The sequence below is a fragment of the Oncorhynchus mykiss genome, chromosome 13 (assembly GCF_013265735.2).
Source record: "Oncorhynchus mykiss isolate Arlee chromosome 13, USDA_OmykA_1.1, whole genome shotgun sequence".
Classification (NCBI taxonomy): Eukaryota; Metazoa; Chordata; class Actinopteri; order Salmoniformes; family Salmonidae; genus Oncorhynchus; species Oncorhynchus mykiss.
The window spans coordinates 55,055,887-55,079,155 of record NC_048577.1 but is presented as its reverse complement, the minus strand read 5'-3'; the positions used below and the strand labels follow the sequence as shown (position 1 = coordinate 55,079,155).

Sequence of the window (23,269 nt, the reverse complement as noted above, 5' to 3'; positions counted from 1 at the left end):
GGGAGGGATAGACAGAGACGGAGAGGGAGAGCTTATTTATTTTATCTTGTGTCCTTTAACCATTTGTACATTGTTAAAATACTGTATATATATATATAATATGACATTTGTAATGTCTTTACTGTTTTGAAACCTCTGTATGTGTAATGTTTACTGTTAATTTTTGTTGTTTTTCACTTTATATTTTCACTTTGTATGTTGTCTACCTCACTTGCTTTGGCAATGTTAACACATGTTTCCCATGCCAATAAAGCCCTTGAATTGAATTGAATTGAGAGAGGGAGGGATAGACAGAGACGGAGAGGGAGAGCGGTACAAAAGTAGGATAAATATGAAAAGGGAGACAGACAAGCAGATAGACGGCGAGAGGGAATGAGAGTGAGATATGTAGAGAGAGTTACAAAGGGAGGAGAAATAAGGTAAATATGAAAAGAGAGACAGACAGGCAGATGGACAGGGAGAGAGAGTAAGATTGTCTCCTCACTGTCTTCATTCTGCTGCACTGCTGTTTCCCCTTCCATCTCTCTCTCCCCCTCTCTCACTCTCTCTCCCCCACCCCTGCTGTTTCCCCTTCCATCTCTCTCTTCCCTCTCTCGCTCTCTTCTCCCCCCCCCCCCCTCTATTAGTGTTGTCACGATACCAGAGTTTTGACATTGATACCAGGTCCAGTATCACGATGCTCAATACCAAAACGATACCACAGCTAAAGAAGAAGGAAGCCTCTATCAGCCAGAGTCACAGAATGGCTCTTGATCCAGACAGATAAACTCAGCTACTGCTCTGTTCAATTGTTGGGCATCTTTAGAGTTCAATATCACTGCATTTGAATAGTTTTACATCAACATCAGAGAAAGCATTAATTCAGTAATTATACAATCAATTTGACTTTGGTTTTACCAATCAACATGACAACATAATAGTAATCACTTATTTGAGTGGTAAATCTCTATTGATAAACTGGGTAAATCAAGATGTAGCCTCGCCCTTTTCACCATACAGAGGAATGGATATTTAATAGTACTGTTTGCATTGAGTTATCAAGCTTGTTTTGGCTCATTTCATGGGGCTCCAGATACAATAACAAACGCTCTGCTTCCTTTCCATCTGGGACTTGTTTTATTGTACTGATCAACAACATTTGCATAGAAGTAGTTTATTTTCTAAAAGTGAGCGCTGTCTCTTTAACCAGTAATGATGTCATTCAGATGACACCCTGCTATAAACAAGGTGCTGAGGCAATAGACCATCTTTGGCTGATGGACAGACGTGACAAAGACACCTATTAAGTGAATGAATAACGAATAGCAATCGGCTTTGAAATCAGCATATTTTACATATGGACATTGTTTTGCAATCAGTAATTAACAATTTCAACCTTTCTACATGCCGTGTCGTATTATTCAAGTGTGTTAACTTCTGTACAGTATGAGTGTGTAGCTAACATGATGTAGCCCAGACTCCCAGTACAGCATGAGTGTGGAGCTAACATGATACAGCCCAGACTCCCAGTACAGTATGAGTGTGTAGCTAACATGATGTAGCCCAGACTCCCAGTACAGTATGAGTGTGTAGCTAACATGATGTAGCCCAGACTCCCAGTGCAGCATGAGTGTGGAGCTAACATGATGTAGCCCAGACTCCCAGTACAGCATGAGTGTGTAGCTAACATGATACAGCCCAGACTCCCAGTACAGTATGAGTGTGTAGCTAACATGATGTAGCCCAGACTCCCAGTACAGTATGAGTGTGTAGCTAACATGATACAGCCCAGACTCCCAGTACAGTATGAGTGGGTAGCTAACATGATGTAGCCCAGACTCCCAGTACAGTATGAGTGTGGAGCTAACATGATGTAGCCCAGACTCCCAGTACAGTATGAGTGTGTAGCTAACATGATGTAGCCCAGACTCCCAGTACAGTATGAGTGTGGAGCTAACATGATGTAGCCCAGACTCCCAGTACAGTATGAGTGTGTAGCTAACATGATGTAGCCCAGACTCCCAGTACAGTATGAGTGTGGAGCTAACATGATACAGCCCAGACTCCCAGTACAGTATGAGTGTGTAGCTAACATGATACAGCCCAGACTCCCAGTACAGTATGAGTGTGTAGCTAACATGATGTAGCCCAGACTCCCAGTACAGTATGAGTGTGGAGCTAACATGATGTAGCCCAGACTCCCAGTACAGTATGAGTGTGTAGCTAACATGATGTAGCCCAGACTCCCAGTACAGCATGAGTGTGGAGCTAACATGATGTAGCCCAGACTCCCAGTACAGTATGAGTGGGTAGCTAACATGATGTAGCCCAGACTCCCAGTACAGTATGAGTGTGGAGCTAACATGATGTAGCCCAGACTCCCAGTACAGTATGAGTGTGGAGCTAACATGATGTAGCCCAGACTCCCAGTACAGTATGAGTGTGTAGCTAACATGATGTAGCCCAGACTCCCAGTACAGTATGAATGGGGAGCTAACATGATGTAGCCCAGACTCCCAGTACAGCATGAGTGTGGAGCTAACATGATGTAGCCCAGACTCCCAGTACAGCATGAGTGTGGAGCTAACATGATGTAGCCCAGACTCCCAGTACAGCATGAGTGGGTAGCTAACATGATGTAGACCAGACTCCCAGTACAGCATGAGTGGGTAGCTAACATGATGTAGCCCAGACTCCCAGTACAGCATGAGTGGGTAGCTAACATGATGTATCCCAGACTCCCAGTACAGCATGAATGTGGAGCTAGCAGCGATCGGTAAGCGGCTCTGACAGCTGATGCTTAAAGTTAGTGAGGGAGATATGTCTCCAAATTCAGCGATTTTTGCAATTCGTTCCAGTCATTGGCAGCAGAGAACTGGAAGGAAAGGCGGCCAAAGCAGGTGTTGGCTTTTGCGATGACCAGTGAAATATACCTGCTGGAGTTCGTGCTACGGGTGAGTGTTGTTATGATGACCAGTGAGCTGAGATAAGGTGGATATTTACCTAGCAACGACTTATAGATGTCCTGGAGCCAGTGGGTCTGGCGACGAATATGTAGCATGGGCCAGCCGACGAGAGCATACAGGTCGCAGTGGTGGGTGGTATATGGGGCTTTGGTGACAAAACGGAAAGAGACAGATATAACAGAGGAGGAGACAGGCTCCCCTACCTCTCTCCCTCCCACTCTCTCTCCATCTCCTTCCCCACCTACCTCCTTCTGTCCCTCCCTCCCTCTCCATCAATCCCCCTCTCTCCATCTCCCACCCCTACCTACCTCCTTCTCTCCTTCTCTCCCTCCCGCTCCACCCCCCCTCTCTCCATCTCCTTCCCTACCTTCCTCTCTCCCTCCCTCCCTCTCCATCCCTCCCCCATCTCTCAATCTCCTTCCCTCCCTCCCTCTCTCCTTCCCTCTCCCTCCATCTCCTTCATTACCTACCTATCTCCCACACTTTCCTCCCCCCATCTCGATCTCCCTCTATCTCTCCCCCCTTCATCTTCTCTCCCCCATCTCTCTCTAGTGTGTGTGCAAATGAAAACAGGCTTCCACAAGTACACCTACTGGCAGGTTGCAGTGTAAACCAGCTGAGTGAACCGTAGTGATCTGTCAATTATGTCATCTCTATTCAGACGATCTCCAGACACATGTTAGTGGAGACAGGTATCAAGGAGAGGAGGGAGAGGGAGGGAGGGAGAGAGGAGGAGAGAAGGGTGTGGGAGAGATGGGGGCTGAGGAGAGGGGGAGAGACAGAGAGGGAGAGGGATAGCAGTCTTTCCCACTACAATCTGCATCATTAGTATCACTGTCACATTACCACAGCCTGTTTGTATGTAATGACAGTCGTGTAGCTTTCACATTATTAATGCTAGCTAGACAGACGCACAGCGCACCCAAAGGTTGGAAACAGAAGCATTGGAAGGTTCAAGTGATTTGAAATCCAGAACAGCAGAGATGCATCATTTGATGAGGGAGCCTCCATTGTGCTCCTCCACCTTCATTGGAAAACAGTTAAATGGCTTGTACAGTGGGAAGCCATTTTGACATATTGTATATATTGTACAATTTGGTTTAGGCTTTGACACAATGTATAGTGAAACAATGTGTTAAACTTAGTGGTGGACAGTGTGTCATTGTCCAAAGGAGTCCTTGTCTTGCCCATAGGGGCAGAACATGATGTAGATATGAGTCAGACTACTGTCCTCAGTGTATGTGCTGATACTCACGTACACACACCTAATGTCACATGTTCATGTAATCACTCACATGTACAGTACACACACACATGAATGTTTTAGCACACAGATACAGTAGAACTGCTCACACACATCAAATAATTGTCTTCTGAAGCAGCATAGGCACACATGCTGTATGTACACACTCACTCACCCCCCCCCCCCCCCCCCAAGCACACACACACACACACACTGTACATGCACACACACACACACACCATACACACACTGTACATGCACACACTGTATACACACTGTACACACACACATATACACTGTACACACACACACACACACACCGTACAAGCGCACACATACACACAGACACACACAGTGTTATTTGTGCTGAAGCAGCACCCTCCAGGCTGCAGTAGATGTAGGGCTCTCCACTCAGCCCGCTGCCGCCGGTAACAGCCAATCACCACAGGGACAGGCCTCACCACTCTCTGAGTAAGGGCACCTTGCCAGCAAACACACACACATACACACACACTGTCCTGTCTTATTTACGGCAACAGCTCCCATGACAGAGACTCTCCTCTGCAGTCCTGCTGCAGTTCTGTATCATCACTACTACTGACTTTATACCTTCCACAGTCTGTCTCTGTCTCTGTCTCTGTCTCTGTCTCTGTCTCTCGCTCTGTCTCTCTCTCTCTCTCTGTCTCTCTCTCTCTCTCTCTCTCTCTCTGTCTCTCTCTCCCTCTCTCTCTGTCTCTGTCTCTCTCTCCCTCTCTCTCTCAGTCGCTCCCTCTCTCTCTCTCTCCCTCCCTGTCGCTCTCTCTCTCTCTCTCTCTCTCTCTCTCTCTCTCTCTCTCTCTCTCTCCCTCTCTGTTTCCCTGGCTCTATATATCTCTGTCTGTTTCTCTCTCTCTGTCTCTCTCTGTCTCTGTTTCTCTCTGTCTCTCTCTCTCTCTCTGTCTGTCTTTCTCTCTCTCTCTCTCGCTTTCTTTGTCTCTATTGCTCGCTCTCTCTCTCACTTTCTTTCACACACACACTCACTCAGGCCAATAACCCATCAAGTAGTGACTGTTCTCTCTCTGAAAACAACAGGAGATGAAACAACAGAAGTTGTGTTCCAGAGCAACAGCTGGAATAATTCAGGTGTGTGTGTGTGTGTGTGTGTGTGTGTGTGTGTGTGTGTGTGTGTGTGTGTGTGTGTGTGTGTGTGTGTGTGTGTGTGTGTGTGTGCAGTTTCATTTCCAACTGTCATTGATCAAACAATTGGTTCGAAGGGAGAAAATAGTTAAGAAAAGAAAACAGTTAAGAAAAGGAGCTTGAGAGGGTCAACAGAGAGGGAGAAAGTGGGAATGAGATTAAGAGAAAAGGAGCTTGAGAGGGTCAACAGAGAGGGAGAAAGTGGGAATGAGATTAAGAGAAAAGGAGCTTGAGAGGGTCAACAGAGAGGGAGAAAGTGGGAATGAGATTAAGAGAAAAGGAGCTTGAGAGGGTCAACAGAGAGGGAGAAAGTGGGAATGAGATTAAGAGAAAAGGAGCTTGAGAGGGTCAACAGAGAGGGAGAAAGTGGGAATGAGATTAAGAGAAAAGGAGCTTGAGAGGGTCAACAGAGAGGGAGAACGTGGGAATGAGATTAAGAGAAAAGGAGCTTGAGAGGGTCAACAGAGAGGGAGAACGTGGGAATGAGATTAAGAGAAAAGGAGCTTGAGAGGGTCAACAGAGAGGGAGAAAGTGGGAATGAGATTAAGAGAAAAGGAGCTTGAGAGGGTCAACAGAGAGGGAGAAAGTGGGAATGAGATTAAGAGAAAAGGAGCTTGAGAGGGTCAACAGAGAGGGAGAAAGTGGGAATGAGATTAAGAGAAAAGGAGCTTGAGAGGGTCAACAGAGAGGGAGAAAGTGGGAATGAGATTAAGAGAAAAGGAGCTTGAGAGGGTCAACAGAGAGGGAGAAAGGGGGAATGAGATTAAGAGAAAAGGAGCTTGAGAGGGTCAACAGAGAGGGAGAAAGGGGGAATGAGATTAAGAGAAAAGGAGCTTGAGAGGGTCAACAGAGAGGGAGAAAGTGGGAATGAGATTAAGAGAAAAGGAGCTTGAGAGGGTCAACAGAGAGGGAGAAAGTGGGAATGAGATTAAGAGAAAAGGAGCTTGAGAGGGTCAACAGAGAGGGAGAAAGTGGGAATGAGATTAAGAGAAAAGGAGCTTGAGAGGGTCAACAGAGAGGGAGAACGTGGGAATGAGATTAAGAGAAAAGGAGTTTGAGAGGGTCAACAGAGAGGGAGAAAGTGGGAATGAGATTAAGAGAAAAGGAGCTTGAGAGGGTCAACAGAGAGGGAGAACGTGGGAATGAGATTAAGAGAAAAGGAGTTTGAGAGGGTCAACAGAGAGGGAGAAAGTGGGAATGAAATTAAGAGAAAAGGAGCTTGAGAGGGTCAACAGAGAGGGAGAAAGTGGGAATGAGATTAAGAGAAAAGGAGCTTGAGAGGGTCAACAGAGAGGGAGAAAGTGGGAATGAGATTAAGAGAAAAGGAGCTTGAGAGGGTCAACAGAGAGGGAGAAAGTGGGAATGAGATTAAGAGAAAAGGAGCTTGAGAGGGTCAACAGAGAGGGAGAAAGTGGGAATGAGATTAAGAGAAAAGGAGCTTGAGAGGGTCAACAGAGAGGGAGAAAGTGGGAATGAGATTAAGAGAAAAGGAGTTTGAGAGGGTCAACAGAGAGGGAGAAAGTGGGAATGAGATTAAGAGAAAAGGAGCTTGAGAGGGTCAACAGAGAGGGAGAAAGTGGGAATGAGATTAAGAGAAAAGGAGCTTGAGAGGGTCAACAGAGAGGGAGAAAGTGGGAATGAGATTAAGAGAAAAGGAGCTTGAGAGGGTCAACAGAGAGGGAGAACGTGGGAATGAGATTAAGAGAAAAGGAGCTTGAGAGGGTCAACAGAGAGGGAGAAAGGGGGAATGAGATTAAGAGAAAAGGATCTTGAGAGGGTCAACAGAGAGGGAGAAAGTGGGAATGAGATTAAGAGAAAAGGAGCTTGAGAGGGTCAACAGAGAGGGAGAAAGTGGGAATGAGATTAAGAGAAAAGGAGCTTGAGAGGGTCAACAGAGAGGGAGAAAGTGGGAATGAGATTAAGAGAAAAGGAGCTTGAGAGGGTCAACAGAGAGGGAGAAAGTGGGAATGAGATTAAGAGAAAATGAGCTTGAGAGGGTCAACAGAGAGGGAGAAAGTGGGAATGAGATTAAGAGAAAAGGAGCTTGAGAGGGTCAACAGAGAGGGAGAAAGTGGGAATGAGATTAAGAGAAAAGGAGCTTGAGAGGGTCAACAGAGAGGGAGAAAGTGGGAATGAGATTAAGAGAAAAGGAGTTTGAGAGGGTCAACAGAGAGGGAGAAAGTGGGAATGAGATTAAGAGAAAAGGAGCTTGAGAGGGTCAACAGAGAGGGAGAAAGTGGGAATGAGATTAAGAGAAAAGGAGCTTGAGAGGGTCAACAGAGAGGGAGAAAGTGGGAATGAGATTAAGAGAAAAGGAGCTTGAGAGGGTCAACAGAGAGGGAGAAAGTGGGAATGAGATTAAGAGAAAAGGAGCTTGAGAGGGTCAACAGAGAGGGAGAAAGTGGGAATGAGATTAAGAGAAAAGGAGCTTGAGAGGGTCAACAGAGAGGGAGAAAGTGGGAATGAGATTAAGAGAAAAGGAGCTTGAGAGGGTCAACAGAGAGGGAGAAAGTGGGAATGAGATTAAGAGAAAAGGAGTTTGAGAGGGTCAACAGAGAGGGAGAAAGTGGGAATGAGATTAAGAGAAAAGGAGCTTGAGAGGGTCAACAGAGAGGGAGAAAGCGGGAATGAGATTAAGAGAAAAGGAGGAAGAGAGAATGAGGGGATAGAGAGACAGACAAGAGAGAGAAGGAAAGGAGGGCGATTAGATAGGAGAAATATACAATGATAGTATTGTGCTAGGTGAATGACACACACACACACACACACATACACACGGGTAAACAAACTAACAAGCGAAAACAAACCTCTTTACCTTGTATTCAGTGTAAGTTCCATTGTATATATGCATTAGCCTCGAGCTATGCACCCCATCATCTACCTTTGTGATGAGACAGAAGCCTGCTTTTCACAAGGTTTTTGTCCCAAATCGCACCCTATTCCCTATATCGGGCACTACTTTTCGTAGTGCAGGATATAGGGAATAGGGTTATTCCCTATAGTGCACTACTTCTGGTAGTGTACATTGTAGGCAATAGGGTGCCATTTTAGCCGTTGCCCAGAGAGCTGTTTGATGAATGAGATGTGCGTTTCATTGTTCTCTTTAGAAAGGCAACTCATACAGATGAATACAGGTAGCTGGTTAGAAAGGCCTCTTTGGTTAAAGTGCCTGTAAATCATTCATTATTCTCTCCCTCCTTTCTTCTTGCTCCCTCGCTTTTTCTCTCCGGAGGCTGGACAGATGTGCATAGAGATAAGTGGAGTGGGAGCCGGAGGGGTGGAGAGATGGTGGAATGGCTTAGAGGCAATTAACAAGGGGATGAATAATACCAGAAAAAGGGACAACATTGAATCACTCACCACCCCAAGCCTCTTCCCCTCTTTCACCTTTCTCCTCTACCGACCTTCTCTTCCCCTCGTTCACCTTTCACCTTTCTCCTCTACTGACCTCCTCTTCCCCTCTTTCACCTTTCTCCTCTACCGACCTCCTCTTCCCCTCTTTCACCTTTCACCTTTCTCCTCTACCTTTCTCCTCTTCCCCTCTTTCACCTTTCTCCTCTACCGACCTTCTCTTCCCCTCGTTCACCTTTCACCTTTCTCCTCTACCAACCTCCTCTTCCCCTCGTTCACCTTTCTCCTCTACCGACCTTCTCTTCCCCTCTTTCATTTTTCTCTTTTCCCTCTACCGACCTCGTCTTTCACCTTTCTCCTCTACCTTTCTCCTCTTCCCCTCTTTCACCTTTCTTCTCTACCGACCTCCTCTTCCCCTCTTTCACCGTTATCTTTCTCTTCTGCCGACCTCCTCTTCCCCTCTTTCACCTTTCTCCTCTACCAACCTCTTCTTCCCCTCTTTCACCTTTCTCCTCTACCAACCTCTTCTTCCCCTCTTTCACCTTTCTCATCTACCGACCTCCTTTTCCTCTTCATCATCTCTCTCTTTCTCCACTACCTCCCTCCTCTTCCCTCTCTTCACCCTACGTATCACCACCCTTTCTCTGTGCCCCAGATGTGTCCTTGGTTGTCTCTGTGGGTGTTACTACACCGGGTAATGGCCAAAACTCAGACACCATTGTTACAGAGTCAGAGGACATCTGTCAGAGTTAGAGAGAGCTCTTTCTACTCTGAGTTTAATGGTCTGCTATTTCAGAGATTACAGTGGGCTACAGTGTTCTCTGGCTCCTTAGACCGACACTGATTTGACTAAATCTAAAAAACAGACTTGCTAAAGTTTTACTCTGTCCCTATCATAGTCCCTATGCAGAATATACTAGCATGTTAGCTAACTGGGGCTGAATCCACTCTATCATAGTCCCTATGCAGAATATACTAGCATGTTAGCTAACTGGGGCTGAATCCACTCTATCATAGTCCCTATGCAGAATATACTAGCATGTTAGCTAACTGGGGCTGAATCCACTCTATCATAGTCCCTATGCAGAATATACTAGCATGTTAGCTAACTGGGGCTGAATCCACTCTATCATAGTCCCTATGCAGAATATACTAGCATGTTAGCTAACTGGGGCTGAATCCACTCTATCATAGTCCCTATGCTTGAAATGTGTTTCCGCACACAATGGCTGCATTCCTGCAGAAAGATGTTTTCTGTCTTTTCTTTCCCTCCGTTTATTGTTTCTCTATAAAACATTCTCTTTCCCTCCTTCATCTGTAGTTTCTCTATAAAACATTCTCTTTCCCTCCTTCATCTGTCGTTTCTCTATAAAACATTCTCTTTCCCTCCTTCATCTGTCGTTTCTCTATAAAACATTCTCTTTCCCTCCTTCATCTGTCGTTTCTCTATAAAACATTCTCTTTCCCTCCTTCATCTGTCGTTTCTCTATAAAACATTCTCTTTCCCTCCTTCATCTGTAGTTTTTCTATAAAACATTCTCTTTCCCTCCTTCATCTGTCGTTTCTCTGTAAAACATTCTCTTTCCCTCCATCTTTCTTTTCTCTATAAAACATTCTCTTTCCCTCCATCTGTAGTTTCTCTATAAAACATTCTCTCTCCCTCCATCTGTAGTTTCTCTATAAAACATTATCTTTCCCTCCTTAATCTGTCGGTTCTCTATAAAACATTATCTGTCCCTCCTTCATCTGTCGTTTCTCTATAAAACATTATCTTTCCCTCCTTCATCTGTCGTTTCTCTATAAAACATTCTCTCTCCCTCCATCTGTAGTTTCTCTATAAAACATTCTCTTTCCCTCCTTCATCTGTCGTTTCTCTATAAAACATTCTCTTTCCCTCCTTAATCTGTCGTTTCTCTATAAAACATTCTCTTTCCCTCCTTCATCTGTCGTTTCTCTATAAAACATTCTCTCTCCCTCCATCTGTAGTTTCTCTATAAAACATTCTCTTTCCCTCCTTCATCTGTCGTTTCTCTGTAAAACATTCTCTTTCCCTCCATCTTTCGTTTCTCTATAAAACATTCTCTCTCCCTCCATCTGTAGTTTCTCTATAAAACATTCTCTTTCCCTCCTTCATCTGTCGTTTCTCTGTAAAACATTCTATTTCCCTCCATCTTTCGTTTCTCTATAAAACATTCTCTTTCCCTCCATCTGTAGTTTCTCTATAAAACATTCTCTCTCCCTCCATCTGTAGTTTCTCTATAAAACATTATCTTTCCCTCCTTAATCTGTCGTTTCTCTGTAAAACATTATCTGTCCCTCCTTCATCTGTCGTTTCTCTATAAAACATTCTCTTTCCCTCCTTCATCTGTCGTTTCTCTATAAAACATTCTCTCTCCCTCCATCTGTAGTTTCTCTATAAAACATTCTCTTTCCCTCCTTCATCTGTAGTTTCTCTATAAAACATTCTCTTTCCCTCCTTCATCTGTTGTTTCTCTATAAAACATTCTCTTTCCCTCCTTTATCTGTAGTTTCTCTATAAAACATTCTCTTTCCCTCCTTCATCTGTAGTTTTTCTATAAAACATTCTCTTTCCCTCCTTCATCTGTCGTTTCTCTGTAAAACATTCTCTTTCCCTCCATCTTTCTTTTCTCTATAAAACATTCTCTTTCCCTCCATCTGTAGTTTCTCTATAAAACATTCTCTCTCCCTCCATCTGTAGTTTCTCTATAAAACATTATCTTTCCCTCCTTAATCTGTCGGTTCTCTATAAAACATTATCTGTCCCTCCTTCATCTGTCGTTTCTCTATAAAACATTATCTTTCCCTCCTTCATCTGTCGTTTCTCTATAAAACATTCTCTCTCCCTCCATCTGTAGTTTCTCTATAAAACATTCTCTTTCCCTCCTTCATCTGTCGTTTCTCTATAAAACATTCTCTTTCCCTCCTTAATCTGTCGTTTCTCTATAAAACATTCTCTTTCCCTCCTTCATCTGTCGTTTCTCTATAAAACATTCTCTCTCCCTCCATCTGTAGTTTCTCTATAAAACATTCTCTTTCCCTCCTTCATCTGTTGTTTCTCTATAAAACATTCTCTTTCCCTCCTTTATCTGTAGTTTCTCTATAAAACATTCTCTTTCCCTCCTTCATCTGTAGTTTCTCTATAAAACATTCTCTTTCCCTCCTTCATCTGTCGTTTCTCTGTAAAACATTCTCTTTCCCTCCATCTTTCTTTTCTCTATAAAACATTCTCTTTCCCTCCATCTGTAGTTTCTCTATAAAACATTCTCTCTCCCTCCATCTGTAGTTTCTCTATAAAACATTATCTTTCCCTCCTTAATCTGTCGTTTCTCTGTAAAACATTATCTGTCCCTCCTTCATCTGTCGTTTCTCTATAAAACATTCTCTCTCCCTCCATCTGTAGTTTTTCTATAAAACATTCTCTTTCCCTCCTTCATCTGTCGTTTCTCTGTAAAACATTCTCTTTCCCTCCATCTTTCTTTTCTCTATAAAACATTCTCTTTCCCTCCATCTGTAGTTTCTCTATAAAACATTCTCTCTCCCTCCATCTGTAGTTTCTCTATAAAACATTATCTTTCCCTCCTTAATCTGTCGGTTCTCTATAAAACATTATCTGTCCCTCCTTCATCTGTCGTTTCTCTATAAAACATTATCTTTCCCTCCTTCATCTGTCGTTTCTCTATAAAACATTCTCTCTCCCTCCATCTGTAGTTTCTCTATAAAACATTCTCTTTCCCTCCTTCATCTGTCGTTTCTCTATAAAACATTCTCTTTCCCTCCTTAATCTGTCGTTTCTCTATAAAACATTCTCTTTCCCTCCTTCATCTGTCGTTTCTCTATAAAACATTCTCTCTCCCTCCATCTGTAGTTTCTCTATAAAACATTCTCTTTCCCTCCTTCATCTGTCGTTTCTCTGTAAAACATTCTCTTTCCCTCCATCTTTCGTTTCTCTATAAAACATTCTCTCTCCCTCCATCTGTAGTTTCTCTATAAAACATTATCTTTCCCTCCTTCATCTGTCGTTTCTCTGTAAAACATTCTATTTCCCTCCATCTTTCGTTTCTCTATAAAACATTCTCTTTCCCTCCATCTGTAGTTTCTCTATAAAACATTCTCTCTCCCTCCATCTGTAGTTTCTCTATAAAACATTATCTTTCCCTCCTTAATCTGTCGTTTCTCTGTAAAACATTATCTGTCCCTCCTTCATCTGTCGTTTCTCTATAAAACATTCTCTTTCCCTCCTTCATCTGTCGTTTCTCTATAAAACATTCTCTCTCCCTCCATCTGTAGTTTCTCTATAAAACATTCTCTTTCCCTCCTTCATCTGTAGTTTCTCTATAAAACATTCTCTTTCCCTCCTTCATCTGTTGTTTCTCTATAAAACATTCTCTTTCCCTCCTTTATCTGTAGTTTCTCTATAAAACATTCTCTTTCCCTCCTTCATCTGTAGTTTTTCTATAAAACATTCTCTTTCCCTCCTTCATCTGTCGTTTCTCTGTAAAACATTCTCTTTCCCTCCATCTTTCTTTTCTCTATAAAACATTCTCTTTCCCTCCATCTGTAGTTTCTCTATAAAACATTCTCTCTCCCTCCATCTGTAGTTTCTCTATAAAACATTATCTTTCCCTCCTTAATCTGTCGGTTCTCTATAAAACATTATCTGTCCCTCCTTCATCTGTCGTTTCTCTATAAAACATTATCTTTCCCTCCTTCATCTGTCGTTTCTCTATAAAACATTCTCTCTCCCTCCATCTGTAGTTTCTCTATAAAACATTCTCTTTCCCTCCTTCATCTGTCGTTTCTCTATAAAACATTCTCTTTCCCTCCTTAATCTGTCGTTTCTCTATAAAACATTCTCTTTCCCTCCTTCATCTGTCGTTTCTCTATAAAACATTCTCTCTCCCTCCATCTGTAGTTTCTCTATAAAACATTCTCTTTCCCTCCTTCATCTGTTGTTTCTCTATAAAACATTCTCTTTCCCTCCTTTATCTGTAGTTTCTCTATAAAACATTCTCTTTCCCTCCTTCATCTGTAGTTTCTCTATAAAACATTCTCTTTCCCTCCTTCATCTGTCGTTTCTCTGTAAAACATTCTCTTTCCCTCCATCTTTCTTTTCTCTATAAAACATTCTCTTTCCCTCCATCTGTAGTTTCTCTATAAAACATTCTCTCTCCCTCCATCTGTAGTTTCTCTATAAAACATTATCTTTCCCTCCTTAATCTGTCGTTTCTCTGTAAAACATTATCTGTCCCTCCTTCATCTGTCGTTTCTCTATAAAACATTCTCTTTCCCTCCTTCATCTGTCGTTTCTCTATAAAACATTCTCTCTCCCTCCATCTGTAGTTTCTCTATAAAACATTCTCTTTCCCTCCTTCATCTGTCGTTTCTCTATAAAACATTCTCTTTCCCTCCTTCATCTGTCGTTTCTCTATAAAACATTCTCTTTCCCGCCTTCATCTGTCGTTTCTCTATAAAACATTATCTTTCCCTCCTTTATCTGTAGTTTCTCTATAAAACATTCTCTTTCCCTCCTTCATCTGTAGTTTCTCTATAAAACATTATCTTTCCCTCCTTCATCTGTCGTTTCTCTGTAAGGGAGGGAGGATCGATAGAGACACTACACAGGGTCAAATAGATAACCACAGGCCTGCTCCATGCTAATAGTCCACTGCTACTGCTCTTAGTACTGATACTAGGGTTGTGATGATACCAGTACTGCAACATTTTTGTCTTCGTCTTTGGTCCTATAAAAAGCTACTGTATGTAAAATATTGTGTGCTATAGCCTGGAAAAAAAGTAAATATGACTCTGGGTGAATACACAATGATGTTTGTTTCCAACATTAGGGCTGTTTTCCTAAAGAAGTTAAATCTGTTTTGTGTTTTGTTTCCTTGCCACGATACTAACAAGCATCATGATACTGGTATTGTCCCAACCCTACTAAGTACACCACTGGTTACCAGTGATGGTTGGATGACAACCCTGTCTTCTGTTGAACACACACAAGTATTTGATACGCTGCCGATTTTGGAGGTTTTCCTACTTACAGAGCATGTAGAGGTCTGTAATTTTTATCATAGGTACACTTCAACTGTGAGAGACGGAATCTAAAACAAAAATCCGGAACGTCACATTGTATGATTTTTAAGTAATTAATTTGAATTTTATTGCATGACATAAGTATTTGATCACCTACCAACGAGTAAGAATTCCGGCTCTCACAGACCTGTTCGTTTTTCTTTAAGAAGCCCTCCTGTTCTCCACTCATTACCTGTATTAACTGCACCTGTTTGAACTCGTTACCTGTATAAAAGACACCTGTCCACACACTCAATCAAACAGACTCCAACCTCTCCACAATGGCCAAGACCAGAGAGCTGTGTAAGGACATCAGGGATAAAATTGTAGACCTGCATAAGGCTGGGATGGGCTACAGGACAATAAGCAAGCAGCTTGGTGAGAAGGCAACAACTGTTGGCGCAATTATTCTAAAATGGAAGAAGTTCAAAATGACGGTCAATCACCCTCGGTCTGGGGCTCCATGCAAGATCTCACCTCGTGGGGCATCAATGATCATGAGGAAGGTGAGGGATCAGCCCAGAACTACACGGTAGGACCTGGTCAATGACCTGAAGAGAGCTGGGACCACAGTCTCAAAGGAAACCATTAGTAACACACTACGCCGTCATGGATGAAAATCCTGCAGCTCACACAAGGTCCCCCTGCTCAAGCCAGCGCATGTCCAGGCCCGTCTGAAGTTTGCCAATGACCATCTGGATGATCCAGAGGAGGAAAGGGAGAAGGTAATGTGGTCTGATGATGCAAAAATAGAGCTTTTTGGTCTAAACTCCACTCACCGTGTTTAGAGGAAGAAGAAGGATGAGTACAACCCCAAGAACACCATCCCAACCGTGAAGCATGGAGATGGAAACATCATTCTTTGGGGATGCTTTTCTGCAAAGGGGACAGGACGACTGCATCGTATTGAGGGGAGGATGGATGGGGCCATGTATCGCGAGATCTTGGCCAACAACCTCCTCAGTAAGAGCATTGAAGATGGGTCGTGGCTGGGTCTTCCAGCATGACAACGACCCAAAACACACAGCCAGGGTAACTAAGGAGTGGCTCCGTAAGAAGCATCTCAAGGTCCTGGAGTGGCCTAGCCAGTCTCCAGACCTGAACCCAATAGAAAATCTTTGGAGGGAGCTGAAAGTCCGTATTGCCCAGCGACAGCCCCGAAACCTGAAGGATCTGTATGGAGGAGTGGGCCAAAATCCCTGCTGCAGTGTGTGCAACCCTGGTCAAGAACTACAGGAAATGTATGATCTCTGTAATTGCAAACAAAAGTTTCTGTACCAAATATTAAGTTCTGCTTTTCTGATGTATCAAATACTTATGTCATGCAATAAAATGCAAATTAATCATACAATGTGATTTTCTGGATTATTGTTTTAGATTCCATCTCTCACAGTTGAAGTGTACCTATGATAAAAATTACAGACCTCTACATGCTTTGTAAGTAGGAAAACCTCCAACATCGTCAGTGTATCAAATACTTGTTCTCCCCACTGTATATGCACCATGCACGCACGCTCACACACACACTTTCACACGCACAGACAGACACACACACACACACCATGTCCACAGAAAAGCAGGTGGGGGCGAGAAGCTTGTGTTTACAGCCAGGGAATGTTTTTCTAGATATTTTTGGGGCTAGAACCGGCACACGGCAACCCACACGGCAACCCACACGGCAACCCAGCGCTAACTGACAGACAATGGTCTACTCAACACAACGATGTAATTCAAATGTGAACATAGACAGACTAATTACTGCTAATATAGCTCTCCATATATCTTAGTTACAGGCTAAATGACTGGGCTTCTGTGTGAGGAGAGACAATTGAAGCTAAAACACATCTCAACCATACCAAGAGGACTGAAGGAGGTCATTATTATTGTAAACCTAGTGTCTTATCTATGTGTTTCTTCTCTGGGAGGATGGATGCAGCAGACTGTCTATATGTAACGCCAGCTTACACTACGCCAAACAACAGTGATTTGACGCTTCCAAATTGGCTCCCTACATAGTGTTCTCCTATGGACACTGGTCAAAAGTAGTGCACTATATAGGGAATAGGGTGCCATTTTGAATGAAGCCATTGACTAATACAGCTGACAATGTGGTTGCCAGTCTTTGCCATTGACATGTAGGCAACCTACATCTGAATGAGATCTTGCATACATTTTGAGCTTTATAAAAAATTGTATTAGTCAGAATATAAGTCTGTGTTAGAGCCTCAGCGGGCTGGGGTACTGTGCTTTGGCGAAGAGCGAGAGAGAGAGAGATATGGAGAGAGAAATAGATGCATAGAGAGAGATATGGACAGAGAAATAGATGCATAGAGAGAGAGAAATTGACAGAGAAATAGATGCATAGAGAGAGAGATATGGACAGAGAAATAGATACATAGAGAGAGAGAAATAGATGCATAGAGAGAGAGATATGGACAGAGAAATAGATACATAGAGAGAGATATGGACAGAGAAATAGATACATAGAGAAATATAAATAGATGCATAGAGAGAGAGATATGGACAGAGAAATAGATACATAGAGAGAGATATGGACAGAGAAATAGATACATAGAGAAATATAAATAGATGCATAGAGAGAGAGATATGGACAGAGAAATAGATGCATAGAGAGAGAGATATGGACAGAGAAATAGATGCATAGAAAGAGAGAAATAGATGCATAGAGAGAGAGATATGGACAGAGAAATAGATACAAAGAGAGAGAGAGATATGGACAGAGAAATAGATGCATAGAGAGAGAGATATGGACAGAGAAATAGATACAAAGAGAGAGAGAGAGATATGGACAGAGAAATAGATACATAGAGAGAGAGATATGGACAGAGAAATAGATACAAAGAGAGAGAGAGAGATATGGACAGAGAAATAGATGCATAGAGAGAGAGATATGGACAGAGAAATAGATGCATAGAAAGAGAGAAATAGATGCATAGAGAGAGAGATATGGACAGAGAAATAGATACAAAGAGAGAGAGAGAGAGATGGACAGAGAAATAGATACAAAGAGAGAGAGAGAGATATGGACAGAGAAATAGATGCATAGAGAGAGAGATATGGACAGAGAAATAGATGCATAGAGAGAGAGATATGGACAGAGAAATAGATGCATAGAGAGAGAGATATGGACAGAGAAATAGATACAAAGAGAGAGAGAGAGATATGGACAGAGAAATAGATACAAAGAGAGAGAGAGAGATATGGACAGAGAAATAGATACATAGAGAGAGAGATATGGACAGAGAAATAGATACATAGAGAGAGATATGGACAGAGAAATAGATACATAGAGAGAGATATGGACAGAGAAATAGATACAAAGAGAGAGAGAGAGATATGGACAGAGAAATAGATGCATAGAGAGAGAGATATGGACAGAGAAATAGATGCATAGAGAGAGAGATATGGACAGAGAAATAGATGCATAGAGAGAGAGATATGGACAGAGAAATAGATGCATAGAGAGAGAGATATGGACAGAGAAATAGATACATAGAGAGAGAGATATGGACAGAGAAATAGATGCATAGAGAGAGAGATATGGACAGAGAAATAGATACAAAGAGAGAGAGAGAGATATGGACAGAGAAATAGATGCATAGAGAGAGAGATATGGACAGAGAAATAGATGCATAGAGAGAGAGATATGGACAGAGAAATAGATGCATAGAGAGAGAGATATGGACAGAGAAATAGATGCATAGAGAGAGATATGGACAGAGAAATAGATACAAAGAGAGAGAGAGAGATATGGACAGAGAAATAGATACATAGAGAGAGAGATATGGACAGAGAAATAGATGCATAGAGAGAGAGATATGGACAGAGAAATAGATGCATAGAGAGAGATATGGACAGAGAAATAGATGCATAGAGAGAGAGAGAGATATGGACAGAGAAATAGATACATAGAGAGAGAGAGAGATATGGACAGAGAAATAGATACAAAGAGAGAGAGAGAGATATGGACAGAGAAATAGATGCATAGAGAGAGAGATATGGACAGAGAAATAGATGCATAGAGAGAGAGATATGGACAGAGAAATAGATGCATAGAGAGAGAGATATGGACAGAGAAATAGATGCATAGAGAGAGAGATATGGACAGAGAAATAGATGCATAGAGAGAGAGATATGGACAGAGAAATAGATGCATAGAGAGAGATATGGACAGAGAAATAGATGCATAGAGAGAGAGATATGGACAGAGAAATAGATGCATAGAGAGATATGGACAGAGAAATAGATACATAGAGAGAGATATGGACAGAGAAATAGATACATAGAGAGAGAGATATGGACAGAGAAATAGATACATAGAGAGAGATATGGACAGAGAAATAGATACATAGAGAGAGATATGGACAGAGAAATAGATACATAGAGAGAGAGATATGGACAGAGAAATAGATGCATAGAGAGAGATATGGACAGAGAAATAGATGCATAGAGAGAGAGATATGGACAGAGAAATAGATGCATAGAGAGAGAGATATGGACAGAGAAATAGATACATAGAGAGAGAGATATGGACAGAGAAATAGATGCATAGAGAGAGAGATATGGACAGAGAAATAGATACATAGAGAGCAAGAAATAGATACATAGAGAGCAAGAAATAGATACATAGAGAGAGAGATATGGACAGAGAAATAGATACATAGAGAGAGAGATATGGACAGAGAAATAGATGCATAGAGAGAGAGATATGGACAGAGAAATAGATACATAGAGAGCAAGAAATAGATACATAGAGAGAGAGCGAGGTGAAGTGAGAGAGATGATTATTATTATTCTAATTCATATTGTTGTGGTTAATGGTAATACCATTTCCACTACTACTATTACTGTTATTATTGATACCTTATTGCAGTTGGTCCTACCATTGTTGTTATAAGTGTATTTTGACAACATAAGTCATTTAACTTGCCATGTTAATAAAGTCTACTGAATTTAATTTAATTGAGAGATATGGAGATGGAGAGAGAAAAATAGATGCAGAGAGAGAGAACATCATTTAATTTAACGTCTGTACTTCAGCCTTCAGTTTGAGAAATCACCTCCGCGAGAGGCCCTGTAAACAGAGGCAGCACTAAACATCACATATCAGATCATAGAATTCCATTAAAAGTGTCACCTCGCTCTAATGCGCAGCTGCGTCAGGGAGCCCATTGTGATGAATGGCACTGCGCTCCTGTGCGTCAAAGGGGTCTCAGTGTAATTAACGGGATTAGGAGTCCCACGGTGGAGCTGCACCACCAAGCCTACTGTAATAATAAGGTATACTGCATTAGGGTACCATTGTGACAGAAACCTAATTTGGTGTGACAGCAAAAAGGTTGTTATTGTGACCAGAATATATAGCATATTCCCCCATTTAATTTAGTGAACCAGCCATTACCACAGTCTGAAAGTTCCAAAATGATTGGATTGTTGAGCATAATATAAGTATTTGTAGTTTAACTTGCACTCACACCCCCACATGTTGTTTCTTCCTGCCACTGGTTCTGCTGATAGTGCTATTTCTAAGAATGGTCTTCTTTTTCCCTAATCCTCCACACCTTACTCTTGGACGTCTTGGGGGTACATCATCAAAAGAGGTGTCAGCCACAAGTCAGAGCCCCGTGGCCTGTTTCTGTTCCCCCTCCTAGATTAGTCTAGGTCTCTCTGAAACTCTATAGGAAGCTACACTCTGAGGCACTGGTTGAGTCCCAAATGGCACCCTAGTCCCTATATAGTACTCTAGTTTTGACCGGAGCCCTATGGGTCCTGGTCTAAAGTAGTACACTGTGTAGGGATTTGGGATACAGGCACTGAGCCCCTGTGTCCCTGAGAGGACTACCAGGGTCATATATGTTAGTCACAGTTCAGTATTGATTTCCTGGACTACGAATGGGAATGCCAGCAGTCGGAAAACCGCGCTCCCAAAGCTGTCGAGATCCCCCCTCCTGCTCTCCCTACTCAGGTTTTCCACCGAGTTGGAAATTGTTACCGTATGACACCATCCCTGTCGCTCACAGCAACATGGTCGTTACGCCCTCACGGTCCATGCCGGTGTGCGATGAGTGAATGATGGTGAGTGTTGACTAGACTGGAGGCCTCTGGGATATGGTATCACCTAGCGTGGGCAACTGTTGCTATTGTTCTGTTGTTTAGAGCTAGCTCGGGGGTGGGACTGATATGGACGTTTCTGTTGTTATGGTGTGGGTGACTCTTTTAAACCATGTGTTTGGTTGTTATGGAGATGGTTACCAGGTGTGAATATGCCATGGTTGTTGTAACTCTGGTATTTATGATCTTGGGATAGCACCTGATCTGGGCTTATATGTTTAATGATGGTCATGAAGTTATTGTTCTGATGCCTTACATTAAATGGGAGATTTACTAGTGGTTTTATTTTACCATCATTCTTCAACAAACTTAGATTTTCACTCAATAAAATTCCTATTTATACTCAACTAATCTTAACTTATTAATGATCTTTAAATGGCCTCATGCTAAAGCTGTCGTCTTGCTCTATATATTCCTGCAAACAATGAACGTTCCTACAATGTTTGGAAACATTCCAATTTGTTGTACAGCTAACATTAGAATGGTGGATCTAAAACCACGTCTATCTGTCTGTCTGTCTGTCTGTCTGTCTGTCTGTCTGTCTGTCTGTCTGTCTGTCTGTCTGTCTGTCTGTCTGTCTGTCTGTCTGTCTGTCTGTCTGTCTGGTCTGTCTGTCTGTCTGTCTTCCAGTACAGGATTGGCCAGCTGTATATGATCAGCAAGCACAGCCATGAGCAGAGTGAGCGTGGAGAAGGAGTGGAGGTGGTGCAGAACGAACCCTACGAGGACCCCACATATGGACAGGGACAGTTCACAGAAAAACGGGTCTACCTCAACAAGTAAGTGTGTACTCACCAACTGTGTTGGAAAAAGTACTCAATTGACATACTTGAGTGAAAATAAAGGCTTTCCCGAGTGGAAAAGTCTCGACAGCGGTCTAAAGCACTGCACTGCGGTGCTTGAGGCGCCACTACAGATCCAGGCTGTGTCACAGCTGGTCTGTCAAGAAGCAGTGCGGCTTGGTAGGGTTTTGTTTCGGAGGAATCATGGCTCTCAACATTCGCCTCTTCCGAGTCGGTACGGTAGTTGCAGCGATGGGACAAGACTGTAACTACCAATAGGATATCACCAAATTGTGGAGGAAAAAGGGTAAATAGTACACAAAAAATATATGTAAAGTTACTTTAATAGAAAACGACTTAAACGACTTAAGTAAAAGTGAAAGTTTCCCAGTAAAATACTAGTTGAGTAAAAGTATAAAAGTATCTGGATTTATGTGTACAGTGGTGGGGAAAGTACTCAATTGTCACACTTCAGTAAAAGTAAAAAATGAAATGAAATGCTACACATCAAATTCCTCATATTAAGCAAACCAGACGTCAAAAAGCCATGGTCCTGCCAGGTTGAATACTGCCCACAGAAGATACAGTAAACACAGAAGTCACATACTGTATACTCCGAAGGATCCTGTCAAATGATTTAAGCACAAGGTGTTGTGTAGTTTATTCCCATTAGTAAGCTACAGCAGGACTAATCTCCTGGCACTAGCGGAGAGCGTCTGACATATCCTTGGGGAGTGCCATATTCACTGTCTTCATTGGGTGAGTCAGTGCCACTGGAAAGTTTAGGACAGTACTTTTCTCCTCCAGGCTAGATGGATGTCATATTGTCATAATGTGTCTCCTCTTCTCGTAGGCCTAGATTAGATAGTTGCATTCAAGACAAGGTAATTTTCATTGATCTCAGTTTGTCAGTGTCAGTAGAGTATCCTAGGCCTACCCTGTCATGTTTGTGGTATCATATTAAAGATTCTGATGATGAATGTCATATAATTGCCTGAAATGTGTTTATAAAATGCTCCTTAAAAATGTTCCTCTAGTTGGGGCTGAATTGCTACACTAAACATGAAACTCACACGCCTCCTATGATGTTGTGTATTTCATTATGATTGTTTACTGTCTGAGTTGGACAGTCTGCCTGTTTTGTCAGCAGTGTTGCTGTAAGAGGTTGTAACGTGTGTAGCTGCCCTGGCTACAGATGTAGGATCTTAGTAGAAATATTAGTAGTGTATTGGAGGTTTAAAAAGGCTTCTGAAGTTTGTAGTTTACACATTGACATTTCAGACTTGATTTTCCTTTACAAAATATGTATCTACCCCCACAAAAATGTAAATGTTATCATGTTCCACATAACAATTCACATTTCCTGTTGCTGCAGAATTATTTTCATGCTGTAGCAAACTTGCTCAAGTTAAGATCTTACATCTGTACTTGGCAGTAGGCCTAAAAAGGGCTTGTTGGACAAGGACATTTTGTGGTGTTTCTTGGTCACATTTATCATGTTTTAAATGATGCAATGTGATTGTAAAAATGTTCAGTTATTTTTG

At 42.2% G+C, this 23,269-nt stretch overlaps 1 protein-coding gene across 2 annotated transcripts in view; it reads left to right on the top strand.

The window, feature by feature from the left end:
* Window positions 1–23,269, top strand: part of LOC110514491 (cytoplasmic phosphatidylinositol transfer protein 1-like) — a 129,653-nt gene that overhangs the window by 80,034 nt on the left and 26,350 nt on the right. For both annotated transcript variants that reach the window (XM_036941564.1, XM_036941563.1), the window contains exon 2: window positions 21,574–21,722. In XM_036941564.1, coding sequence (XP_036797459.1) covers window positions 21,574–21,722 — 149 coding nt within the window. The remainder of the gene's footprint in view (window positions 1–21,573; window positions 21,723–23,269) is intronic.